The sequence below is a fragment of the Vigna angularis genome, chromosome 1 (assembly GCF_016808095.1).
Source record: "Vigna angularis cultivar LongXiaoDou No.4 chromosome 1, ASM1680809v1, whole genome shotgun sequence".
NCBI lineage: Eukaryota > Viridiplantae > Streptophyta > Magnoliopsida > Fabales > Fabaceae > Vigna > Vigna angularis.
In genome coordinates this window covers 33,991,914-34,019,354 of record NC_068970.1, presented here as the reverse complement: position 1 = coordinate 34,019,354, position 27,441 = coordinate 33,991,914, and the positions used below count along the sequence as shown (strand labels likewise).

The 27,441-nt window shown below is 30.6% G+C and overlaps 2 protein-coding genes, 1 long non-coding RNA gene and 1 pseudogene across 6 annotated transcripts; 3 read left to right on the top strand and 1 right to left on the bottom strand.

The window, feature by feature from the left end:
* Positions 1-234: 234 nt before the first annotated feature.
* LOC108321377 (uncharacterized) lies at positions 235-2,811 on the top strand. 4 transcript variants are annotated; one of them, XR_008247285.1, is made up of 3 exons: positions 235-386; positions 1,254-1,744; positions 2,218-2,811. XR_008247285.1 is itself a non-coding variant. In XM_017553123.2 (3 exons), the coding sequence occupies exon 3, from the start codon at positions 2,229-2,231 to the stop codon at positions 2,481-2,483; it is 255 nt and encodes an 84-aa protein (XP_017408612.1). In that variant the 5' UTR covers positions 239-386; positions 1,259-1,744; positions 2,218-2,228; the 3' UTR covers positions 2,484-2,703. The 4 variants fall into 4 exon arrangements, 3 of the variants coding, with proteins under 3 accessions (XP_017408608.1, XP_017408612.1, XP_052729708.1); XM_017553123.2 differs by having other exon boundaries at positions 239-386; positions 1,259-1,744; positions 2,218-2,703; XM_017553119.2 differs by lacking the exon at positions 1,254-1,744 and having other exon boundaries at positions 2,218-2,703.
* A 7,358-nt stretch (positions 2,812-10,169) lies between these two features.
* On the top strand, positions 10,170-11,697 carry LOC108321416 (gluconokinase). Its single transcript, XM_017553162.1, has 4 exons — positions 10,170-10,369; positions 10,457-10,499; positions 10,851-10,930; positions 11,033-11,697. Exons 1-4 carry the CDS (start codon positions 10,354-10,356, stop codon positions 11,473-11,475), a joined length of 582 nt encoding a protein of 193 aa, XP_017408651.1. The 5' UTR covers positions 10,170-10,353; the 3' UTR covers positions 11,476-11,697.
* Positions 11,698-12,844: 1,147 nt separating this feature from the next.
* On the bottom strand, positions 12,845-17,425 carry LOC108321404 (uncharacterized; annotated as a pseudogene).
* Positions 17,426-17,819: 394 nt separating this feature from the next.
* On the top strand, positions 17,820-20,303 carry LOC128195605 (uncharacterized). The gene is made up of 4 exons (XR_008247280.1): positions 17,820-18,081; positions 18,187-18,279; positions 18,392-18,553; positions 20,034-20,303. It is a non-coding gene; the product is annotated as an uncharacterized LOC128195605 (long non-coding RNA).
* The last annotated feature ends 7,138 nt before the right edge of the window (positions 20,304-27,441 follow it).

The following is a 27,441-nucleotide window of genomic DNA, read 5'->3' as shown; positions in this document are numbered from 1 at the left end:
CACGAGTTCTTGGTGAAAAATCATTATTTTCTTTATTTACTACTTTTTAACAATAAATAAAACGAGAATGTGAAATTAACCCAACATATATAAAAAGAAAATTAAGAAACATGCAATTATTTAATAAATATAAAAAAATGTATATTTTTATTATTGTGAAAGATGTGGACTGTAGCATCTATATTTCCACCGGTAGTTGATAAAACAGATAATGTCAAATTAGTGAGGGAAAAAAATATAAACAATTGAAAACTATTTAATAAATCGCAGGAAAATAATGGTACCAGTGAACTTGTGGCGCAGATGAACCATTTTCGTCCTTATATTATCCATCCCTGAATCAACTGTATAATTCGGAACCAGTTATCGTCGAACCATCTGCGAAGGTATGTATGTTCCAATGCGATTAACTTTTCGTGCTATGTTTCCAATTTGATTATTGCTTCTGGGAATGTTAGTGTTTGTAATTTTAGTTTTATCTTTATTTCATTCATTTTCTTTTTCAATTGTTAAATTCGTTGTATGGCTTGTTACGCATCTTTTTTGCATTTTGTGATTGTGGTGTTATGAATTAGCATATTGCTATTTGGTTGGAATTGAACTATTCTGTGTGTTTAGAAAGAGGGACTTAGGTTAGGATTTGGATTTGGGTTTCTCCAAAGTATGATTGTGATTCTGTCTCACTCACCTTATTATTTTTGTTCTTATTATAGGAATTTTATGTAGCTAACTTTTGAACCTCTGTTCTGACTTCTGAGTAATCGTGGGATGTTGCATTAGGGATAGTTTTTTCCCGTCTTTTTCATAGTAATGATTTATTAGGAGGAAAAGACGAGGATTATAAGCTATAACCTCGATTCCCCATTCAAGAAATCACTTATGTGCGTGAGAGTACTATGAGTTATCTCATGCCATCTGCCACCCTTAGAAATGGCTAACTTTGCCTACTCAAACCAGTTTTGTTAAATTCTGATGTAAATGCTTATATTGGTCTGATATTTTCTTTTTTATGCCAACCTTCAGTTAAAATTTTTTTTAATACTGAATGGTGGTCTCTATGTTGACAAGTTATTTTTGAAGAAAGTGTTCACTAATAATATAAAGCAGTAACCTCTGTTGATTGAATAGTACCATGTTGAGTTGGGGGAGTTGAAACAGAACGAAAGAAACTAGGAAAATTTTGTCTGAGAATCATGATATGTTATGTAAAAAAGTTATCTACATTATACTAACTTCTTTTGTAAAACCAAAAGTCTAGGTAGTGTTGCCTTGGAGATGAGAAAAGCAGCATAAATATGTAAGCCAAGAAACTGTTCCCTTGATTTATATCAGACTGCTTAGAAGATTCAGTGGAATAAGTCAACTAAGCATCTTGCCAGAAGCATAGACTGTGTGGTTAATGCTTGTTGCTCAGTTTAGCAACGAGAGGTAGTAGAAGGTGTCACTTACAATACGAGTTGTATGTAATGACTTTGGAACCAGAAGCTACAGTATTGTACTGAAATTGGCTAGTGGACTTACTGACTGCGATATTAAACTGTATGAGAAGCTTTTTCCAGCAGACAGATTCAATTGTTGGGTCAAGGAGAGGAATAGTTGGTTTTAACATTTTATGCATGGTTGACACTGTCCATACAAGGTCACACTCGTATCAACTATATTTATAACTAAAGAGATCAAGTTCCACGGTTGAGGCAATGCGGTATCATGTGTTTCTTCAGTACCATGTCTTTCACAAACCAATGTGAGATGATTTTGGATGTTCTATGTTGTTGTATGTTACTTAAACTTTGTAAAATTATTAAATTTGTGATTATTTACTTCTCTACATTTGATACTGTAATTTCAAATATGCATCTATAAGTAATTTCATCAAACATAAGCTTTTGTTAAAAAATCTCCTAGCATAACTTATCATTTACGTACTCATGCAAGAGTACATCCAAGCACAAAACAACTTGTTGAGAAGTAGCTTTTGAAATTCATGCTTTTATGATAAGCACGTTTCCTGTATGTACTTGACTGAAACAATTCATTCAAAACAGGACCAAAGAAATTTTAGTGTTGCTTGCTGCTTCTGTTCTTCACAAGCTTTATTTATGACCACATGCCAACTAAACATGTCGATTTCAGTGTTTAATAACTGCACTATACATCACCTCAGCTAGTTACACTCAAATACCTTGTAGAACTAATTTTTCAAAAATCTTCATTCAGGTTAATTTGTCATGGGAAACAAATTTGTCAGGGGAGACAAACAGGCGAAGCAAGAAAAGAATGACATAATATTACTCAAAATTGTTCCTCCTGTGGACCAGACATATGTTAAATGGCTTGCCAAAAACCTTGCAAGAATTCACAGCTTTACTCCCAAACGTGCTCGCCCAGTGCAGCCGCCAGATCATTATGTAGAATATATGAAGTTGAATGGATGGTTGGATGTGGATTTGGATGATCCTGATCTTGCTCATTTGTTCAAGTAGACGATTTCTGTATGACAGACAATTAGCAGGATTTTATAGCTGCATTAAGATAACATTAAATTTTTCAGTGAGCAAGAGATATGGTAGGCATGTTGTGGCTTTTGTTTGACTAAGAAATTCTTGTAGATGGTTGTATTCCGAAAAACTAGTGTTGATCACAACTCACCGGTGGGCGAAGAAACATGCTATATTTTATACAATAGAATTTTTTGTTCAACCATGTTCTATTGCTCTTAATATCATGTGTGCTGGCAATGTGGTTTGACACATTAGGAAGTTTATCAACATTTGTAATAGCGATGTAATGATGAGAACATTCTCTTTTTGACTTTTGTTTCGGTTGTAGGGGCTGAGTCGTCCAATGCCTCCATGTCCTCCTCCTCTCGTCTCTCGGCCGTCCGGTTCTCGCTCCTTACTCCTCGATTTTCTCTTCTGCGTGCGGGTGGGAGACCTGCGAAAGATTCTCCGATGCCAAAATCAGTTTGAGAGTTTTTTGATAGAACAGTAATAAATGTGCAGTAAATGCAACCTATCTACCACTTACTCTGGACCTGTATTTATAGTTTTTGCTATGGGCTTGGGATTAGTGAAAAGTTAATCACGGTCCAAATTCAGCCCAATAGCTTTTAACAACTACTTACCTTAATCTAAATCCTGACCTGGTTAATTAGCGATGTGGCCGGCTGGTCTCTCGAAGTTTGGTCTTACGACCGGTCGGCCCATATAGGCAATCTGGTTAATTGGTGATATGACCGGCCGGCCTCATATGAGTTGTTGTTCATCCGGATGGCAAGCGGCAAGGTTGCGTATTTGGATAATCATGGACATCCGGACGTCCGGCCTATCACGCCCGACCCCTACCGATGACGAGCGGCAAGGTAGCGTGATTAGACCATTATGGTTATGCAGACGTCCGGTCTATCTGATGCCCGGTCCCTATTGGTACAACTTTGTTCTTAAAATTTTGCTAATGAATTGCAAGGATAGGATTTGGTGTACAATTTCGTAGTCATCACCTCACGTCTATGGTTGATATCACAATCAAATGTAGGCGAGAGCAAAATAAAATAAAACACGAAATACAATTAAACGTTAAAAACGATACACATGTCTTGTATATGTAGCATTAATCAAAATCCAAACTGAAATATGTGCTCATCGTTCCAATTGGTTTCACAAGCCTCCCTAGACTGAATAGATAAGATCGAAAACAATTAATTGAGAGTGGTCTTCCTTGAACTTACTCAACTACTCAATAAAGGTTTCATTAAATGGTGTAAGAAATCATGTGCTATTCAAATAATATTACGTTAACATGGTACGATATTTGTTATATTCACATATAATATTTGGTGCTTCTAATCAAAGTGAGTGTACTATCCTGGATACTTTCATAAAAAAAAATGTTGTTCTCATTAATTAAACCAATATTTTGAAAGTTTATTAAATAAGAGTGAGCTTATTAATAAAATGGAAGGATGTGAAAATGGTTATTAAGTAAATCAATAATTTGAAATTTAATTTGTTAGTTCGCTTTTGTCCACCCTGTCTAACCCCTTAAATTGGCGGGTTATCAAGATAGGATACTTTGCTTAATTTTTTAAATTAAAAATTAAAATAAAAAATAATTTAAAAGGTTAATATTTTTGTATTATATTATTTCAAATATGTAAATATATAATAAATTTTATATATTTTAATAAAGCTTATATTTGATCCTGACTTTTGTGTGTGGATATTTTATTTTCAAATAATCGGTTTGTAATAAGAAATTTACTATTTTTTGTTGATATCGAAATTTGGTTTCGAATTTTCTATGTGTCTGTTTTATAGAAAATAAACAATGTAACACCTATTTCGGGGTGTTACAGTTTACCCAAAATTTTGTTGGAATTGCAAGTAACCAACTATAAGCATTAGTATTAATATTCTTCACGAATAAACTTTCTTATGTTTTTCTTTCAATAATCTCGTTGAAGACTTCTTTCACGACAACCAAAATAAGCACCACAACCACACAAAACACTGCAACCACGCGAAGCATCCCAACCACACAATGCACCACAACCACACAATGCACCGCTACCACAATTTGATGGAAGAAAATAATCCTAATCGCGATTTCATTAATTGGATTGAAGATTTCGTAAAGAACCCTAATTTTCCTTGCCGTGAATAACCCCTAATCTATGCGTGAACAAAAATTTCAATTTTTAAGTGTACACATGGCATGAAATGTGGCACACCGTTAGCCAGATCACTCAAAAATTAATGTCGTTGGTGTTCAAAAACTAAATTTGACAGTTTCATTAAAGAGAAGGATGAAAATGAAGCAAAATTTGGAAGATAGACTAAACTAAACAATGTTTGATAGTTGAGAGACTAAAAACATATCTAATCCAAATTATAAAACTGAAATATTTTATTTGAATATTACATTATGGAATGAAAAATAATAAAAATTGTGTATAATTATATGGCTTTATATTCGAAATATAAAAAAGAATTATTAGTTAAAGTATGTAATAAAGATATATAAATCATAAATATTTTGTATGTAATTAAAGAAATAAATGAAGTAATTGAAATAAAATTTTAATAAATGAATGGTTTAATCATTCACTAAGTCCCTATTTTCGCATGGAATCTCAATTTCGTCCCTTTCTTTCTGAAAATCTCAATTGGGTCCCAATTTTATGAAAATTGCAACAAATCGATCCTTTCCGTTAATTTGGCTGGACGATGTTAAAAAAATTGATGAGTGAATGCTGAGATGACGAACGAGCGCTCGTCCAGCAGCGAACGAGCGCTCGACCACCGAACGAACGGTCGTCCAGTGTGGAACGAACAGTTGTCCAGCAATAAGAGGTCGACGAGCGTCCGTTCTCTGGTGGACAACCGTTCGTTCCACACTGGACGACCGTTCGTTCGGTGGTCGAGCGCTCGTTCGCTGCTGGACGAGCGCTCGTTCGCTGCTGGACGAGCGCTCGTTCGTCATCTCAGCATTCACTCATCAATTTTTTTAACGTCGTTTGACACTATTTAACGGAAAGGATCGATTTGTTGCAATTTTCATAAAATTGGGACCCAATTGAGATTTTCAGAAAGAAAGGGACGAAATTGAGATTCCATGCAAAAATAGGGACTTAGTGAATGATTAAACCTAAATGAATTTATCATCTCAAGTTTTAATACTCATCTGGCACAATGCAATTAATAAGTACAACAATTAGACATAGATAATAAATATTTTTATATATAAATTAAACATTTGAAAACTAATAATAACTTGATTTTTATACATCAAGATGGGTAAAGGGTCCAATCCCATCTCAATTTATTCACTACTTTTTAAAAATTCAATTAAATTTTTTTAATCATTACCGTTTCAGGACTAAATGGATTTTGCTATGTTTAATAATTACATAAAGTTCAACGTGACTCTCCAACTCGAACAACAACACTCTCCATGATGATTTTTGATATGTTTTTGTAAAAAAAAATTAATTTTTTTATATAAGTGAGTTAGTTCAATGTTATTGGGTGTGTTCCTTGCACCAATGATGATGTTAGGCCATTGATTTCTTCAAAAAAAATTTCCATTGTATAAATTATTGCACAATATGCTATCTTGGTAATTTAAAATGGAATTTGTGCTATGTCAGAAAAAAAAATTATGTATGTCCTTATGTATGTCTTTGATTTTAAGGTTTGGTATCAGTAACATATCTAAAACATCTCCATTTCCATACTTTTGGTTATCCTTATGTATGTCTTTGATTAAAACTTTTTGTATCAATAACATATGTAAGACATGTCCATTTCAGTAACCAGAATTCAATCACTCAGTCATAAACACATAATCCTGAATTTATCATTTATTCAACATCCACAATTCTAAAAGAAGTTTTCAATTCATTAAAACAGAACAAAGGTACAACACATCATCCAATTCTCATCAACAGTGAAACTAAAATTATGTTTATTACACATAAAACAAAAACCACTCATAACAACACCTTTATCCACTTTTGAACAATCATGACAAATTTCTCTAAATTAACTATAATTTTCCTATCAGCCTCCCTTTCTTCACTGTTCACCAAAGTATCTTTCTTTCCTTCGCACTTGAAGTAGGTACCCCTTTCGTTAACCCAACATCAATGGACCATCTAAAGTAGTTGCAACCAGCGTCTTGAGTACCATTATGTAAATACAACAATCAAACACAATGGAGTCTTCTAAAAAACAGTACCATAAATTACATTGATGAAATGTATCTTACCTTATACTTAAAGCATCCCTAAAATTGTTTGTCTCAATTCTTCATCGTTTTAGCAATTCTCAACACACATTTCTATCCATAGTGGCAAATTGGTGAAACATCAAAACTTCTAGATCCTCCACTATCACAAAAGCAGACATTTGAGTTTTCCTTCCGCAACACATTATATGTCGAAGAATAACATGAATGGTCGTTTGACATCCTGTTTGAAGAAGAAGAAATTACTACCCAACCACCCGCATCGCACAAGAACAACTTAGGCACCCGTTTTAATTAGGGATTTTTGAATGTTCATATTTTAGGGATTTAATGAAATCTCATTTCTTTTTCATTTGAAATTACACATCCATGTAATGCGACCTTCAATGTGCCACATGGTTAACATTTGCAAACTTAGCATGCCACGTGACTGAAAATTTAACGCCATTTATTCAAATTAATCGCAAGGGTTCAATTGAATCAATTTTACATAAATAAAGATTTAATTGAGTTAAAAATTAACTAAAGAACCAATTTGAGACAAATTTGCGTAAAAAGGACTTAAAAAATATTAAAAGTACATATTAATTACTAATAATGAAATAATAAATATTAAAAGAAAATTATTAAAATTTAATTACTAAATAATAAATATTAAATATACCACATACTGAATGTTAATTGCTAAATTTTTAATAGTAAAAGTTGCATTTATTATATATTAAATTTGTAAAACTGAATTTAAAAAGTATGAAATATTCTATTTGCATATTACATTATGGAAAGAAAAGTAATAAAAGTTGTGGTGATAAATATAATAATTAGATAATTTTCATTTTAATTATACGAGTGTATAATTATATGGCTTTATATTCGAAATATAAAAAAGAATTATTAGTTAAAGTATGTAATAAAGATATATAAATCATAAATAGTTTCTATGTAATTAAAGAAATAAAGAAATAAATGTAAGTAATTGAAATAAAATATTAATGAATTTATCACCTCAAGTTTTAATACTGATCTGGCACAACAAAAAACAAAAGTGCAATTAATAAGTACAACAATTAGACAAAGAAATAAATGTAAGTAATTGAAATAAAATATTTAATAAATGAATTTATCATCTCAAGTTTTAATACTCATCTGGCACAACAAAAGTGCAATTAATAAGTACAACAATTAGACATAGATAATAAATATTTTTATATATAAATTAAACATTGAAAACTAATAAGAACTTGATTTTTATAAATCAAGATGGGTAAAGGGCCCAATCCAATGGGATTATATATTCACTACTTTTTAAAAATTCAATTAAATTTGTTTAATCATTACCATTTCAGGACTAAAACATTATTTACAAGGAAAGATGCAAACTCATTAAATATGCTGTATTTAGAAAAAACAAACTTTAAATAAATGAAAGATTAATGAAATAATTTCAAAGGTTTAAATATTACTAGGTTTAATTAACGAGACACCATGTTTCTAATTATCATTATTTCATATATTTTATCACCTAATTTTGTTTTTGTATTTTACTATTAGTTTTTCACACAATTTACTTACCCCTCAGTAATCATGTACTATGCAAAACTTTTTAATTAATTCAAACTTGTATATCTATTCTAAATTTTCTTATATATTCTTCACACTCGAAAATATTTAAATAATTCGTAATACAAGTAATAATTGCTCAATCAAAAGTTATAGATCAATTATCATATAATTAGTCAAAAATCATTATACAAATCAATTAAAGCATAAACAAATATAAAATAACAATAACTTCTCTAACTTGATATAAAACTCCTAACTGAAATCTGCTCCTATAGTTTTAGAGTTTATAGAATACTCTAATTACCTACACAAATATCAAATCATATATCTAAACATATCATAATAATTATAACTAAATAAAAAGTTACTTTAATCCATTTTGAATCACATACATAAAATCCTAGAACTATTCGTGCTTTAAAATACTAAGCTAAATAAAAAAAAAATATTCTATTTTAAATTCTAATAAATCATAAATATAGATATCTTCATAAACTCATTGTTAGTCTAGAGATAAAAAATATACTCAAAAAATTAGAGATAAACACACACATGAAACTTTTGAATTTGTTTTTAAATAATACTTTTTATAAAATGAAACTTAATTAACATTAAATTAAATTTTTTATAAATAAAATAATCAAATATCATCTTTAAATAAAATACTTTCAAATTATTTTCTAACTCCTTGTATAAGTGATTTATTAAATATCTCACAAAGTGGATGAGTGTGCCTCTTCTATTTTATTACAATCTTTTATACAAAACATTTTATTAAATTATTAAGTGTCAATTGTGTCCCAAAAATATGGACATCTCTCCACGGAATTTTTACAACATTCTTTTTATGCAAAACCAAAAGATTTATCATTAAAAAGATGGAATTTTTTAAAAATATATAATAAAAACATGTAAAGAAATGTGATAATATATATATATATATATATGAGAATCGAGTAGTAAAATGTAACATTTAAGGCTAATTTTTATTGGTAAAGTACTCTATGTAGTTGCAAAGAGTTATTAGTTTGATTAAGTTAATAATCGTTATTGATATATATCTTAATATTTATAAAGGATTATTTTTTTATACAAATTATTACTATTTTACTTTCCCTAGATAGTTAATTCAGTACGATATATATTGACATAATATAATAAAAGTACATTCTTATAATAATAATTTCAATTTTATTAATTTTATTTCAATTTTATTAAATTTTGAGATAATTAAATACATGTTTAGTTTTAACTTTATGATGTATTTATTAAAGAAGAGAATTGATGTTAATATACAATTAAATTTTATTATTTATTATTTATTTTATAAATTTAAAATTCTTTTAGTGTTTCTTTAATATTAATCACATATCAACATTAATATTATCTCTAATAAACACGGATGATAATTACTATAATTAAACTAAAGACATATTAATTATATTAATTATTAATAATATATAAAAATAGTAAAACAAAATATTTATTCTAAATCTGCAATTTTGTTACTAAAAGTAATAATTTATTTAAATCTAATAATTATTATAACAGTGATCTTTTTATTTATTTGTTTGTTATAGAAAAGTGGACACGTCATGTTATTGAGTGGTCAATGGGAAAAGAGATAAGAGAAACACAGAAAATGAGAAGTTTGATTTGGTTTTTGTCAAAATGAGGGCAGACCGAGTTTGAAAAGAGATTGGTAAGAAAGTGAGTTGCAGGTACTTTGGATTGAGACGAGGCAACGCAATGACTCGGATCCTACGCACTCTCCACATCTCACTTCAACAACACATACAACCTTCCAAATTCTAACACCTTAATCTTTTTTTCTAATATTATTAAAATTTAGTACAAACCGCGTGACTTCGCTCAGAATTCAATGTGATTGCGACCTTCATCAAAATTACCTTCCTGCATATATATTATATCTATATAACTTTTGCAGTTTCGCTCTGTTTTTCACGTCTCAATTCTTTCATATACACATAACTTCTCAATAATTCTTTCGTATTTCTCGTTACCAATCCCAGTTAGATCAATATGGCTTCAAAAGATGGTAACGATTCACCATTTTTTTTCTCTTCTTCAATTTTTTTGCTTTGTTATTTGCACAGACTGAATTCATATCTGTGATCCAAAACAGGTGCAGTTATCGTTCTCATGGGTGTCTGTGGCGCTGGAAAGACGTAAGCTTCTTCTTTTTCTTTTTTCAACATATTGTTGTTATGATGGTGGTGTTTTCGTATTCAGTTTTCACTTTTGGTTTACATTAATATTTTTTTAGTAATTTTCAATCTGTCTGTTGTTTTCGTATATTTGCACTTTTTTTTTTATAAATCTTTGAGGATGAGAAATAAATTGACATTAGAATGTGACAGCCACCATTAATCAGAAGACATGAAAGTGTTTATATACACATACATAGAAAGAGGATGATCATTGTTGAATATTGCTGTTGCAAGTGATTGCTTTTAACCATTTTCAAGCTGTTGAACAGGCTGATTGGTTAACATTTTTTATTGGTTATGTCTTCACAGAACAATAGGTCGGAGGCTGGAGAAAGAGATGCAGTATAAGTATCTTGATGCTGATGATTTTCACTCTGAATTAAACAAAGGTGTGTCTATGATTTCTGCATAAGGACTGTTTCTATCTGCTTTCTTATTGCTTTTTTCTCATTTTTTTTTTTGTTTTCATCCGATTTCTTCCAATACAACAGAAAAGATGCGAATGGGAATCCCACTCACAGATGAAGACAGGATACCGTGGCTTGAAGCACTGCGTGATGTCATAAACGAATACTTGGATAACAAAAAGGGTCTGATTCTTGGTTGTTCTGCTTTGAAGAATCAATATAGAGAAATGCTTAGATCAGGTTACCCTGCTTATAAATGGGGAACTTATGCAAGTCCTGTTAACTTCATTCTGTTGGATGCTCCTGCTGAAGTGCTGAGTGTTCGAGTTAATGCGAGAGCTGCAGAAGGAAAACATTATATGCCTGCATCACTTCTGCAATCTCAGTTAGATTTGCTAAAGATTGATGACTGCGAAGGAATACTTAAAGTTGATGCAACTTTGACACCCGAAGCCATTGTCAACACCATTCTAAACAAGCTCCAGTTTCAGGGCTGTTTCCGTCATAATTGTATTGAGTTTCATTGATAAAATGAATCTCTAATCATTTCATAGTTTCAACTATAGTTTTTACAAATAAAAGGAGGAATATGATTATGCCTGAAGAAAAGGGGAAAGAGAATGGTTTAGGGCAGGATAGACTATAGAGAAAAAAAGGGCCAAGCTGTACATATGATATTCTTATTGGTTGATGCTATTCTATTTCTTTTTCACCATATATCGAATTGAAGAAAATTCCCAGTTTAAACAGATCCTAGTTTTGCAACTGGATTTGTTTTCTTATTATCCTTTAATTAAACTTTAATGATGTGGTGATTGTACAAACTAAAACACCAAATATTTTGAATCAGAATTTGGTTTGGTTCGTCTTTGCAAGAATGAACTGGATGTCATTGAATTTCAAGATTGGTCTACACAGACTGGATAATAATTAATATTGAAATTTGGTGAACATCTGGAAAAAGAAAACAGACTTGACTGATTTTTCTGCTGCCATGTTGCCTGAGAATTTCGTATAGGAAAGAGTCCATAGCAAGTGCATGAGAGTGACAATCATTAGCCATGTTGTCTCGTTACCAGGCTTACCTTAAATTATCTGCAACTTGTTTCAAAGGTGACTGTAGTAAAACATAGTTGGCCAGCCATTGTGATTCTCCACAGAAAAATAAAATAAAATCAACTGTAAGAACTTTAGGCTTTGGAAAAAAGTAAACAAAAAGTTCCTGTGAAAGTGAAGGAAATACTTGTTTGTATCTAGTTAAAAATGTCAACTTATTCTATCTTTTACTTTCTTTTCATCTTCGAAGTTATAACGTGATCGGCAATGGGCCCTCAAATTGCAAAAATCCTACCTATTTTCCCTGTTTTTCTTTTTCAATGAAAAAAGAGATAAGTTGCAGCCTGCTTCACACAAGACTTTTCTGCATAACATTTGAATGGGTGGTAACTACAATTAATTAATAAAACAAAACTAGCCTTTTGCCGCTATAGGTGACACTCAGCATCATAATTAATTATAGAATCTTTTTAATAATGTCCTTTAACCTTTGTTTACTTTGCTTTAGCCTATTTACTGTTTGCAGGGGTGGAAGGACATGGATTTGTGCTGAAAGTATAATGGACCCGGGGTAAAACAAATGCATTATTTTTATATATAGCTGATTATGATTTTTGTATTTAATAGTATTAATAATAATAGAAAGATTATTAATAACAAATAAAATCATTTTTCTTTTAACTATTTTTTATTATTTTTCAAATCACCTAAACAATTTTATTTTTCACACTTTTTTTTTTCTTTTGTATTTCCTTCGTTTCCTTTCTTTAGTACTCTAAATTTCTTTCGCACCATCAAAATAGAGTATGCATTAGGGTCTTTTTTTTTCTCCTCTGCAATCCTTTTTAGAAACCATGAAATCTGCTGTCAAAATTATCTTGGCTGATTATCATTTTTTCTCAATAGATACTTCAGACCAATATCTTCTCGCGTACAATCCTTTGAGAATTAATTATATAGCCAAAATTTTATTTTAAGCAAAACAAAGCATCAACATCATCACAGAAAAAAATCAATAAAATAATTAATCAAGTCATAAAAATAAAACACTATCCCAACAGGAATTGTAAACCACCACTGAACAGTTTTGATTTCAATAATTGTTCCTAGAGGTGCATAAATTGAGCTTGGCTTTTCGTGTGGGGTCCTCGGCAGCACTAGTCCTTTTCCAGGGGAGGTGCAGAAGTGAAGATCATACATTTCCTTTTTGTCACCGCAGCAAAGCCTTATTTTTTTGCCTTGGCAAATCTGAGGCAACGGTATTTTTCACCACTTACAGTAATTTCAAGAGCTCCATCTTGGTTATCTTGATTTCACGCAGTTCCCATCAACACACTTTTCTCTTTCTCCAGATTGTCTCTCTCCATCTTCAGCCTTGCTTCTTGTCGGGCAATCTCAGCCTGGAACATTAAAAAATTAAGGATAGTGAGGATGTCTGATTTTTTGTTCTTTAATTGCAAGGTCATAATTGGAAATTTGTTTGGTAAATAGAAATATTGTTAGAATGTTCGGTCAATTTCAATCTTTTTTGTTTCATATTCCCAAATGCAACAATATTTATGCTTTACGAATAATGTAGCACACATTTTCACAACGTAAAATAGGGCACTGAGTGATATAACATATCTTCACTAAACATAAACTAGGTTCCAGGAAGGTGTCTGAAACATGTTATCAGTCATTATTAAAGACGTAAAAAGAAGTGTGGTGTAGAGTAGAAATGCCTGAAAAATATAACGCTCTAGTCTAAGGAAGAAACATTTTGCAGAGGGGCTTCTCTGGTGTCATCTGATGAATTGATTGCAAGAACAACAATCACTAAAACAATATGACAAAGGCAGACTCCTAGGGCAAAGGAATTTCAAGATCTAATTTAAAGGTCAATTTACTTGTTAAATATCTCACGTTGACTAAAAATAAGATTAAATGAGTTGTAAAACTTACTTTAAAAGATAATTTTATGAGGATGAGTTATTTATAACCCCACTTTCTAACATGGTATCAAAATCATTCCAAGCTTATTATGCTATCTGTTATAGGACTCACCTACAAATATTTAATTTTTCACTTGAAATGTTCATTTTTTGATGTGAGAAATGTGTTGAAGATGTCATATGAAATAGAGATAAAGTCAAATAATAGTATATAAGACCTTACAAGTCAGCTAATTAAGTTACTGCCTAACCACTTTTTGCAATTCTAACACTATTTATTCTGCTTCTAGCAACCATGAAGCAAAAGTTTTAGTTATATTTGTTTTCTCAAGCTTAAAATTTTAGGGATTGTTGTTTTTATTTAGATTTGTTCCAAAATATTAGTTGAGTCATAACTCCTATTAAGGGGTTTATCATGTGTCAAACTCAGAAATTTGGGGGATGAAAAGCTTCATTTATTCAGATTGTGTGATACATAAAGAATCATTTCTCCGTAAACTGTTGATGATTAAAAGCCGCTTTGCTTTCTTTCTTCAGTTTCAGAAGCATTATAGACTAAAATTCGACAATATCAATGTATCTGGTATAAAATACTCAAAATAATCAACCTCACATTGTTTTAGTTAAAGAATCACTTCCTTGTATAATTTCAAGTGCCTAAAGGCCAGTTTGCTTCCTTTCTTCAATTTCAGAAGCAGTTCGCTGAAATTGCATCAATATCAATATATAAATTTGAAATTATTCTACTGCATTTCACTTTGCCAATTATTCACAAAAAAATAAGAGGAGATATTCACCAGTGTACCGCAAGGTTACAATTTAGAAATTAGGAAAATAAAATGAAATGCTACATCGTGACCAAATGTAGGTCATATGTCACATAACAGGATTCCTGTTAAAATTCAAGTGAAATTGGCATTGCCACATTGTTATCACACATCTTGCATATAAATACCAGTGGAGCCTAGCAGAAATTTAGGAAAGGGTACAAATACTGAGACAAATATCTAAGAAAGACTTGTTTAAAAAAGTATGTACTTTTAGACGAATAGAAAACTACCTAGTAATTTAAACCATAATTCATGCAAAGCCATTTCAATGCCCCGTAGAAGTGTAGAACACAGTTAACATTCCCATATTTTTTGTTTATTTTTAGACATTGAGACCACCTAGCTACAAATATAAGCCATAATTAATGCACAGCCATTTCCATGCTCAGCTGATAAAAGGAAGTTAATCAGAGTTTTACCAATAAAACTAAACTAGGAACAACAGTATTCTTTCACTTCATATGATCAACCATAAACAGTATTTTACAACCATTGGCATCTTTTATTGATTACTTTACAAAGTACTAATAGAGTCTTGCAGCAACAGTAACAAAATAATTTGGGTTCAACTTTCTCAGATGTTCGCATAACAAAGACAATTATTATATGTAAAAATTATCAGAAGCATAGCCATGGGGAGTGTCCCAATGACACAGGTCAGGCTGTAGGACACATACTATGGGTTCAAACCCTGTAATGCAGTTCATCCCTTTCCCATGCCCCTATGGACTTACTCCAATGCCCACCTTTGTAGTCAGTCCTCACGTGAACGAGAAACAAAAGTTGAGAGGAAGTCTATAGTTATTCATCATGTATATGTTGGTAATTTTGTAAAATTGAACTAGACTTAAATTTCACTTTTTTAAGATAGAGTATTAAAATCATTTACAGCCTATCCTACTCAAGTTTAATCCCATGCAGTCGTGTGAGTTTAAGTTAGAGTTAAATTTCACTTTCTCAAAATGGTATCGGAGTTACTCAGTCTATGTGAAAGGAAATGTAGAATGCACATTACAACCATGGTTGTCAAACTTTTAAGTAAACTCTTAAACTTTTATGATTCCAAGTAGGCCAAACGAGTTAATTATCCATTAAAAAACATACTAAACTTGAGAAAACTCTGAAATCAAGAAGTGAGTTTGAAATCATATGTAATTTTTGCCCTCATTGACCCCACAAAATGTTTTACTGGAAAATCAAATTATTTGAAGAAATTAACTCCCTTTTAAAATGTTATCACTTTAATAAGTTGAGTTTTTATAAAGTTATATATGATTTCATCGTTTATGTAGTTTATCTTATTTGGTACTAATGTATTATCAAACTTTTATTATTGTGATTTTTTATTTTTCTTAAGGTTTAATAGGTTCGGAGGTCCTTATATTTGTAGGTTCGTTTCAATTGGGTCCTCCAATTTTGAAAGTGATCAATTTGGTCCCTAATTTAACAAAATTGAGTCAATAATACCCTTTCCGTTAAATATAATGGACGGCGTTAACTTTTTAAACATGTGGCATGTTGAGGCATCCTTTTATTTGCAGGTGGCACAGTTTTATTTGAAGGATGCTTCAACATACCACATGTTTAAAAAGTTAATGACGTCCATTGCATTTAACGGAAAGGGTATTATTGACTCAATTTTGTTAAATTAGGGACCAAATTGATCACTTTCAAAATTGAAGGACCCAATTGAAACGAACCCACAAATATAGGGACCTCCGAACCTATTAAACCTTTTCTTAATTATGAAGCTAAAATGTTAAACTATTGATGTGTTAAAAGAGTATTTTGTTAATAGGTCTTTTCAATATTATCTTTTAGAAGAACATAACGTTCCATTTTACAGGTCAAAATATGAGAAGCTCCGTGATTAACAAAGAGGTATTTGGATAAATGTTGCACTTAGTTGGCTGACGTTCCAAAGCTTCAGTTACTGAGAAGTAACAAATTGTATCTTTGAAATGAACGTGTGTTTGAGACCCTCACACAGAAAAACCAACAAGCACACAGACTCTCAAATTTCACAACCTCTGTTACAACAACAATAGTCTTATCCAACTAGGAGATAGCACATTAAAGTAAGAAAAATTAAAAAGATTACAAATTTGAAAGAAATGGATAATCAGTAGATACCTCACGACGAGAAAGATCAGCCTTCCAAGCAGCCTCACGTTCCGCAACCTCACGTTCACGCTCTTCAATGTAACTCTGCATCTCTCTATCCTTCATGATCCTATCCTTAATATCAGCATCCAACGCTTCTTGCAACTCTTGGACAAACTTATCTACCACTGCCTTATTCGGAGAGACATCTTGTGCTGAAACCCCAATACACACAAATCCAAAATAATCTTTCTATACCCAATTACTCAGTTTCATAAATGGAATTCCCTTACACGTTAGTTTAGCTCATTTTTCTAAGTTTTTTTTTTTTTTTTTACATAAAAAGTGTAAAAGCCCACATAACAATCAATTCCTTAAAATGAATCCAAACTAAACATTTGTTTTTCATTTTAAGCCCACAGAAAAGGTTTGCATAGAATTTCTATTGCACTGAATTTCAAATTTAGGCTTTTGAATGAAGGCTCCGAATGAAAACGCAGTTTCATATCATGTAAAAAGTAATGAGGGAAAACACTTTCTTTCAATGGGCCCATGCCATGCATCATCACTTTTGGTTCTTCAGAGTTGCTCTCACCACAACCTAAGTGATTCCTACCCTCTTCACTATTTTTTTTTATTCTAAAATTATCTTACATTAATTTAAATTTTATTATTTAACTTTATTTATCTTTTATAAGACTCTAAATCTCCGTACACCCATTCATTTTTATCTTTTTTCCATTGCACACAAACTAGTTTCTCTCTTCTTCTTTTCTTTGCGTGACCCCACCATTTCTTAATTATCTCATTCCCCTATTTAACCAAATTAATTTATTTTTAATTTTGCTCAAATTTCATCCACATCCCCTCTATCATCTCTTTATCTTTCTATCTATCTATTTTAAATGTCTGTGACTCCACATGAACTAAACTGTCTTATAGTTTTGCTCACTAAGTTTAATCATGATTAATGTTGTAATTCAGGTAAACCTAGTAGGTGGCTATTATGGTACTGGAGACAACGTTAAGTTTGGGTTGCTAATGGCCTTTACTACAACATTGTTAGCATGAAGTGTGATTGAATTTGAAAGCTCAATGATGGACCAGATTGAAAACGCTAGAGACAGCAGTTACACTTGCAGCTTCTTCGATAGTATTCGGAGATTCAGATCCAGCGTATTCCTCCAAATTGCTTCAAGCAGCCATAAACGTAATTAATAAATATAAAAAATTGTTCCTTCATTTTCATTTCTTGCTAGCTAAAGTGTTCTGTATGTTAATTGTCTGATTAATCAATCTGAATGTTTCTTTTCAGGTATTCAATTTTGCAAACCGTTACAGGGGTTCTTACTGTGATTCTCTTGGTTCTGTTATATGTCCATTCTACTGCTCTTACTCTGGATACCATGTAAGGCACACATAACTTCAAAAACTTAATTATATTTGTAACAATGAAACATGTGGCACGAATACATGGTTTCTGATTGGACTTGTTTTTGTTGTAAATGCTAAATAAATAGGATGAACTTCTGTGGAGTGCATCATGGATTTATAAAGCCTCAGGAACTAGCTCATAAATGCAATATATTCGATCCAATGACCACATTTTAGGTGTTGATGATGATGGTTTCTCCTTCAGCTGGGATGACAAGCGACCCGGAACTAAAATCCTCCTTTCCAAGGTACCCTCTTTGTTCCCTCTATTTACTTTCAACTCAAATTTCTTGTAGATAGATTTTTTATATTCTTTGAGAGAAAAAAACTGAACTTTTTTCACAAACAAAATAAACTTGTAAAACATTTACCTTTTAAAGAATAGATCAGATAAAAGTTAAACATACAAATTGATTTTAGGTTGCACGGAGATTCTTAATTCAGTTTATGTGACCCTACATGCCATCAAACTTTGTATACGTGTGTCACTTACAAGGATTATTTTGGGTGGACTCGATGTGAGGAATTGTTGGAGAAAAATTCACAAGAGTTCCAATTATACAAGGCTCCGTACAAACTCTTTCTTAAACGGATATCGACATTCGATTGTTCTTCAACGGATGTTGATATCCGTTCATGGATGTAGACATCCGTTTAAGAATCCAACATATATTCATATCCGTTTAAGAATCTAACGTAAATATTATTGATCGAAGGACAAAAGAGGAATGAAAAGGTACAGAGGCAGTGTGTGGTGGTGGAGGGAGTAACTCTTGTTTCTTTAATTTGGGCCCATACATTATTTGCTTTTTTTCTTGATTATTATTTTGGCATTGCTCTATTTTCCCAAAGGCCAAGACGTGAGTACTGGAAATTTGTGGCAAATTTCATTCTTACGAGACAACTAGGTATGTCTTGTAATAACTTAACCAATTAGTAAATTTTTTGGAGATATCTAACAATATGTTTGTTTTAAGCTGAGTGTTATTGGTGAAAACTTATTTGATGAAGGTGTCACAATTGTTTGGATCTCATGATCTATAGGAAATAAGAATGCTTATTTGTAGGAAAATGTTAAATTTGGTCCTTGACAAGTTATAAGAGAAACACAACGAAAGTATAGTTTTCAAATTATCCTTATTTTTTTCATATGCATATGCATTATTATAAAGATTCTTAAATAATAGTGAGAGGTCAGATATTCCTTGATCATAAGAAGGTTTGTACAAGAAAACTTCAAATTACCAATATTATATCTATTGATAATGATAAATTACGAAGAAATTATCGACAGATATTATTATTTAATTTATCGATGAAATTATTTGTTGGTAAAATTTTATGTGAAAATTTTGTCTGGACGTTGTGCATATATAATTGTCATTATATTTTTTGTTTATTTAAAAAATATAATATTCAAATATTGACAGGTTTGTCTGAGTATAAAGAACATAACCCATTAGACTTGAAATATGCATTGCATTGTATCTATGGATATTCATCGGTAATTACTAATAAAAATTAAATTTGATTAATAAATATTATCAATTGCATTTTTACTGACTGATTTTGTACTATTGAAAAAATTATTTACCCATAGATTTTTTATGTTTTTTTACAAATTTTGACTATCAATAATACTTTTTTTTTAGTTGAACATGACACTAAAATTTTGTGAGTTGATCATTTTGACTTCACATTGACTCATTCATCCTTCTTACTTCGTAGTTGTGTGCATGGTGTGACCTGAGTAAAATGTATTCGTGGATTGTTAGATGGTGATTGCTAGTGGTGTTGTTGGAAGCTAAAGAAAGGTGTTGATGGAGGTGGTTTGGTGGTGTTAGGTTAGGACGTTTCAATGGTGGACTTGATTTGAAGAATATTGGTTAGTTCTTAACATTTGTACATGAGAATCGATTATCCATCCACAAATTAAGGGTATTGGATATGATACATGGTTTTCATAGTGCAATTGCAACATTGAAAGTTCAAGCCTAATTGATTATGGGAAGCACATTATTGATTATCCTTGCATGTTGTAGGTTAAAATTCATTTAATGTTGTTATAAATTTCTTCATAAATTTTGCAAAGGTGTTTATTATCCTTTTGTATGATGTTTTCTAAAGCAATTCAGGTTAAAGCACAAGGTCAATTTATTGTAAGTCAAGCCTTAAATCACCGAGAGAAGACTCAAAATAAGTCAAGTGAGTTTGGTCATAAATCATAGTACCATTATGAATTCAGTCTCTGAAATGTCGTCAAAAAGCATTCTATAAAAATAAAAATTATCATTAGAAAATAGATTTACCTATGTCTTGAAAATTTTCACATGTTCATTTGGATTAATTGATTTATTACATTGTGTATTGTCATCACTTTATTGTGATTGACACTTAACTCATTATGTAAGACTTGGAGTTTCATCTGATATTTTTATCAAACTAAGTTAATATGGTTGGCCACCTTTTATTACAAATTATGTATGTTATTTTATCTTGTGTTGCATTTGTGTCGATTTGGCATGTATAATTATTCATTTTTTTATCGTGGAAAAATAATGAAAGTTATAAGGTTGGTTTAATAGTAAAAGTTGAAGAGAGGATAAAAGAGGTTGTTAGTTTAACTCTTCCACTAATATTTGAAAAATAAAAAGTTAGTTTGAAGGGTTTAGAAGTAAAAGTAGATGAGATTGTGAGTTCAACTCTCTCCGTTAACATAATATTAACAATTATTGATAAAAAAAATTGTGGAAGACAAATCTATCTGGATGAACAAGAAAAGCCTTTATGACTTCTAATAGAAGTCAAAATAGTTGCTCTGGAAAAAAAATTTCAACGTCAAATGTATAAAAGATAGAACATTTTTTAGTAAGTTGTTGAAAGTATAACAAGCTTTGGAAAATGATTGTCTAACCAAACAATGAAGGTGTACTTATATAACACGTACCATTCTATTTAGTAAAAATATTAAAATATTAGTAGTCTTTTAAATATAAAAAGAGAAAATAAATATTGAATTATGAAATTATACTCTCTTAAGTATGATTTTTTAGTCTTTTAAATTTTCATAAATAAATTAAATAATTTAGTAAAGTTATATGAGATATTTTCTTATATTAATTAAAAAAAAGATCTAAGTTGTTATTTTAGGAAAACAAGTTGCTAATAAAAATATGAACTAACTTTCATGACAATTTACATGTAAATGTTCTCTAATGTACTCATCTACACTGTAAATTAAAACAATATTGATAGAAAGAAATATATTAGCAAATTCATTTAAATCTATGATGAGATATTAGTCAATTTTATTTATGGCTATGTATAGTTTATAGCAATTAAAAGGTATTTATTTATTTATTTGAAATAAAGGATGATAAATTATGACTAATTGATTTATGTTAATTGAAGTTGATTGTTATAAGACATTTACGGATTCTTATGGGTGAATTATTGCTTATAATTAATAACATTAAAGTAAGATATTTGACCTACTACTTATTAAATATGTTTGTATATCCAAAGATAATATACATGTAGACTTAAGTATGATTGATTGTCAATTAAGGTATATTTATTTTATCATCTTATTTGTATGTAATTTTTCACTTTAAGCATCACCCAAAGGTGAACTTAAATGAATAACTAATACAATTACTTATAAGTTTAAATGTCACCCAAATGTGAACTTGAATGCATGACTAGTGTAGTTATTTTGTTTGAATCAATTAATTTCATCAAAACATTAATGTATGAACTTGTATATTGTTTTCAGTTTCCATGAATTTATTTGGTTTGAGCAATAGTGTTGTCAAGTTTGTTAGAGCGGTGCAACGGAATGATTAACGCGTTCAGAAAACCAAGAGGGGGTGAATTGGTTTCTTATTGCAAATCGTTCTTTTAATAATTTTCTCTTAAATATAAAAATTCCTTAAAACAATTTAAACAAATTTAAAGAGTAAGGAAGAGAGAAAATTGCACAAGTAATTTTTATCCTAGTTCGGATCACAAAGATCCTACATCAAGTTGTTAATCTCAACTGAGAATTAACGCTTCAGTAGCACAAACCAACAAACTGTTACAATCACATAGAAAATAAACAAGTTGAAGGTTAGAACACCTCTCTTGTTATCCTAAGAGATGAAAGTCACTTCCTTTGTAACCCACATGGGATGAACACCTCCTCCGAATGCTTCACGAAGGATGACCACCTCCTTTGAATCTTCACAAAGGATGATAGGCTTTCAACTCAGCAACAACAACAACACTCAATCACACTCCCTGTGAAAGTTCTCACTCTATGCCAACATGCCAAGTTCTCAAAGCCACAACAAGGGTTCAACAAACCCTAGAACACTTATCACCGTAACTTGTAGATAAGAATTTCGAAAATACACTTTTTGTATGTTTCGTATTGTCGTATTTTAGAATGAGAGTCCCAATCTAATTTATAGAGATCTCACTCAAGCATGCCTTCAAAAATCCGTTGTCAGCTAATTAACGTGTGATAATCAATTATCCACTTATGTCATGCTTGTGCTTCCTTTCAATACTAAATATTTCACCATTCAACTTTACAATTTTGGACTCCAAGGCATTTATATTCTCCACCAAGACTTCACAAACACATATCTTCTAGAAGGATGTCTCTACGAGACTATGTTGCATTGCTCAATATTGATAAATCCTGCAAAAGGTTAGCAAAATAAAATAAAAGAATATATTTAGATTCTTACCACTCGTTTAAGTGTTTCACTCAAATTTCACTCGTGTATCACACTTATACGCTTTTTCTTGAATGTATTCTCTTGTCTTTTACCACTCAAATACTCTTTAGCACTTGAAAAAGGACTTAATGTGAAAAATGTTACGAGATCTAAATCTTGACTCAAGAGGTCAAAGAAAATAGAAAACTCTAAGCAAAACTTCAAGGAATTTTTTTAAAAGACAAAATAATAAAATTAGAAAATTATAGGACTAACAAAAATAGTTAAATGAGACAACGTGAAGACTCTAAAAAAAGACTAAATATAATTTAATAGATTAACAATCATAAACAATAATGGTACACAATAATTTGTGTTGAAATCTACAATTTTTATTTATTTTTTACTCTTGGATCCTTACTTTCTCTTTTTTTTCAACACATATTTGTTTCATTTTGACTTGGATCCAATATATATATATATATATATATATATATATATATATATATATATATATATATATATATATTTAATTTGGCAGTTCAACACACAAACAAAGATTGTCCTTCAAACACCAAAAATCATGCAAAATCAAGGTAAACATTTAACTGGGGCTACAATTAATAAAAAACACAATAAAAGAAAAACAAATAATTTTCACAAATCAAAAATAGAAATATACAAATTAAAAGAAGAACATAAAAAATACGAAAATTAAAAACTCAAGGGAATTAGATAAAATATTGGGTTTTTTTTAATATGACTGAAAAATAAGATAAAAAAGGATATTCAAACCAAAACCTTGCTCTACATACCAGATTATATGATCCTATCCAGGAAAGAGTACGATCTTTTCCGAATTTGAATCCTCAAAAGGCATAACAAAAATAAAACAGGGTAGAATACAGAATAAGACAAAGATAGGGACACCACAATCTAAGAAACTGATAAGTCAAGTGAAGATTCATCACAAAGATGTTAATCTATGATAAGAATCACAGTTCTAATCCAAGAACCAAGATAATCCTCTCTCAAAAATACAAATGCATATATTATGACTCAAAAGTGTTACATATGATTTTGGTACCTATATATATATATATATATATATATATATATATATATATATATATATATATATATATATATAGGTACATAAGCTTAAGAAAACCTAGAAACCCTAAACTAAAGACTAAAGCCCAAACCACATAAAAATAACAAAAAAAAATGAAAATTATATAAAATTAATATAAAATTAAAATTCATTTAATTTTCTAAATTATTCTTCAATTGTGCTTATAATCTTTATGCTCTTTAAATTCCCTCCTTGATGAAACATTATAGGATTCAAAGAGACATGTTTTGATATTGGACCTTGTCATACATCCTTTGAATTACAAATGCTTGTCCTCAAGTTCTTCTCATATATGTTTTAAGAGATAGTCCTCTATCACAACTGATGAAGGTACTAGCTTCAGCAAAGCTAAAATAGGAAAGAAGAACAAGAAGGACAAAACCCTAATGAAAGTGAATAAGGGTAGTATTTAGAAGGACAAAAAATGTTTCTTTTGCAAGAAAGTGGGTCACTTCAAGAAAGGTTGTATGAAAAGAAAATCTTGGTTCGTAAAGAAAGCTACTTTTTATGTTTCTTTAGGTTTTGAATCAAATCTTACTGATGTACCTAATAATACTAGGTGGTTGGATTTTGGACCTACTACTCATGTTTCTAATATTATTCAGGGATTCCTTTCAATCTAGATCATAAAAGGACATTGATTACTCTTTGGATCTTGAAAAATGTCTCTATGTTCCTAGTTGTTCTAGGAATTTAATTTTTGTTACAAAGTTGGATTGTTTAGGATTTAATTTTAGGATTGGAAACATGATTTTTCATTTGTATAAACTTTCTTACTATTATGGTTGTAGTACTTTATTGGATGATTTGTATCGTTTAAATCTTAATATTAATTTTTCTGAATCCCTGTATAATGTTGAACACGTTATTGGTAGTAAATGTAGTGTTGGAAATGAATGTTCTGTTGTCTTATTGCATAAAAGATTCGGTCACATATCCAAAGAAAAGATGTTGAGGTTAGTGAAAAATAAATTTTTACTCAACTGGATTTTCATGACTAGGATGTATGTATTGATTGTATAAAGGGTAAACAAACAAAACACATATAAAAGAATCTCGCCACAAGAAGCAGTCAACGTCTTAAGTTAATACACACCAATTTTGTTGTCCTTTTGACATTAAATCTTGGGATGGTGAAATATATTTGATCTCCTTTATTGATGACTTCTCACGTTATTGTTATATATATATATATATATATATATATATATATATATATATATATATATATATATATTGCATGAAAAATCTCAATCAGTGGATGTCCTTGAGGTGTTCATGATGAGGTGGAAAGACAATTAGATAGAAAAGTAAAAGTTGTGAGGTCTGATATAGAGGTGGTGAATATTATGGTAAAACTGATGATATTGGACAATGTCTAGGACCATTTGCAAAGTATCTTGAAAGTCGTGACATATGTGCACAATATACAATGCTCGGTACACGATAACAAAATGTTGTAGCAGAAAGGCAGAATCGTAATCTTATGGATATGGTTAAGACTATATTAAGTCATAACAATATTCCTTTATCGCATTCATTAAAGACTGTTGTATATATATGTTGATAGGGGGAGCACTGTGATAGCTGAACTCAATCCCTATGATATTGGTTTTTGATGATGATAACACATTGTTAATAAAAACACATGTGTATGTACTGTGTTATATGTTTTTATGCTTATTGTGAAATATGCACATATTGTGATTGTCACATTTGACATATTGCGTTGACTGATGCATACTACTGTGTTTGTAAAGTGATCATATTTGTGTATGCACAATATATGTTTTGAAATAGAAAAACCACATGCACAAAAACATATCTGCATGATTTAATCGATTATAGTGTTGTGATAATCAATTAAGGTCATCAGACAACTTGAGTTTTAAATTGTGGCAAAACAACAAGTTTTGAATCGATTACGTTAGTTGGTAAATCGATTAAAACTCGTGTGTTTGCACATATCATTTTCAAATGTGTTGTGATAAGTTTTGGGAAAGAAAAGTTTTCAAAAATCTTCTAAGTGTTAAAGATTAATCGGTTACATGGATTGTGTATTCAATTAAGTCTGTTAAGATTTGAAAACTGACTTATGCTTGTCTAACTACTATAACGGTCATATTTTGAAATATGTCTGACTAAGCATTTAATGAGAATCGATTGTATTAATTGCGTATTCAATTAAGGAACAAAGTTGGTTGTAATTCTGTTACACCTGTGTAATGTAACAAATTACATAAGTTGGCTAATCGATTAAATTGCGTCAGGATTGACTTAAACTATATATTGACGCATTGATTGAATTTTTGTAAAAAGAAGAAGAATTGAGATTTACATTTTCATATCTGATTCATATTCGTTTGAGAAATTTTACAAAGGTGATTAAAAGCTCCAAGACACAAGAACTTGAAGTGATTTACTATTCTTGAAGATTTCTTGAGAGGCAAACTTGACTGGATTGAAAAGGTTGATCGTTCTGCACAACTGAGGTGCTTGTTGTTTGATCAGGAGAAGAAGATTCACAATCCTTGATTTGTGGTTCCCTGTGCATGCGGCCAGGAAGATGAACGAGAAGTTCTTTGTACTTTGAGAGGGTTCTCAAAGGGGTGACTGCAGGAGATGATTGTTCTTGCTGTAGGTTTTTGTATTGGCTATATTAGATTAGTGAGTTAGAGAGGTTGTTTACATTTTGACAGGTTGGTCGTTGTAAAAGTCTTGTTGTAAAAACTTAGATCTCTATAGTGCAATTGGCTTTCAATCTCAGGTTGATTGAAATGACACTGGATGTAGGCATTGAGGCCGAACCAGTATAAAAATCAGAGTTTGATTTTTCTTCTCCCTATCTTTCTGCATTGATCGATTACATACTGTCATTAATTGATTAAGCATACTATTACATTGCACACATATTGCTTACTGTCTAAGAAAGTTTTAAAGAATCATACCATTTGCGAAAAAGATTTGAAAAGCGTTTATTTTGAAAAAACACCAATTCACCCCCTTCTTGGTGTTGAGAAACAAAGCTCATTAATTCTAACAATATACTTAACATGGTTCTTAGCAAAGTAGTTCCTAAAACTCCTTATGAACTATGAACTGGAAGGAAACCTAGTTTAAGACATCTTCATGTTTAAGGTTGACCAGTAAATGTAAGGTTATACAATCCACACGAAAAGAGGCTTGATGCAAGAACCATTAGTGGTTACTTCATCGGTTATTCTGAAAAATCAAAAGGATACAAGTTTTATTGCCTTGACCATAGTATAAGAATAATTGAGTCTAGTAATGCTCG

Excerpts from the sequence above, each read along its gene's own strand:
- LOC108321377 (XM_017553119.2), top strand. The coding sequence starts at position 2,229 with ATGGGAAACAAATTTGTCAGGGGAGACAAACAGGCGAAGCAAGAAAAG.
- LOC108321416 (XM_017553162.1), top strand. Across the intron at positions 10,500-10,850 it reads GTCTGTGGCGCTGGAAAGAC|AACAATAGGTCGGAGGCTGG; the intron begins GTAAGCTTCTTC and ends ATGTCTTCACAG. Across the intron at positions 10,931-11,032 it reads TCACTCTGAATTAAACAAAG|AAAAGATGCGAATGGGAATC; the intron begins GTGTGTCTATGA and ends CCAATACAACAG.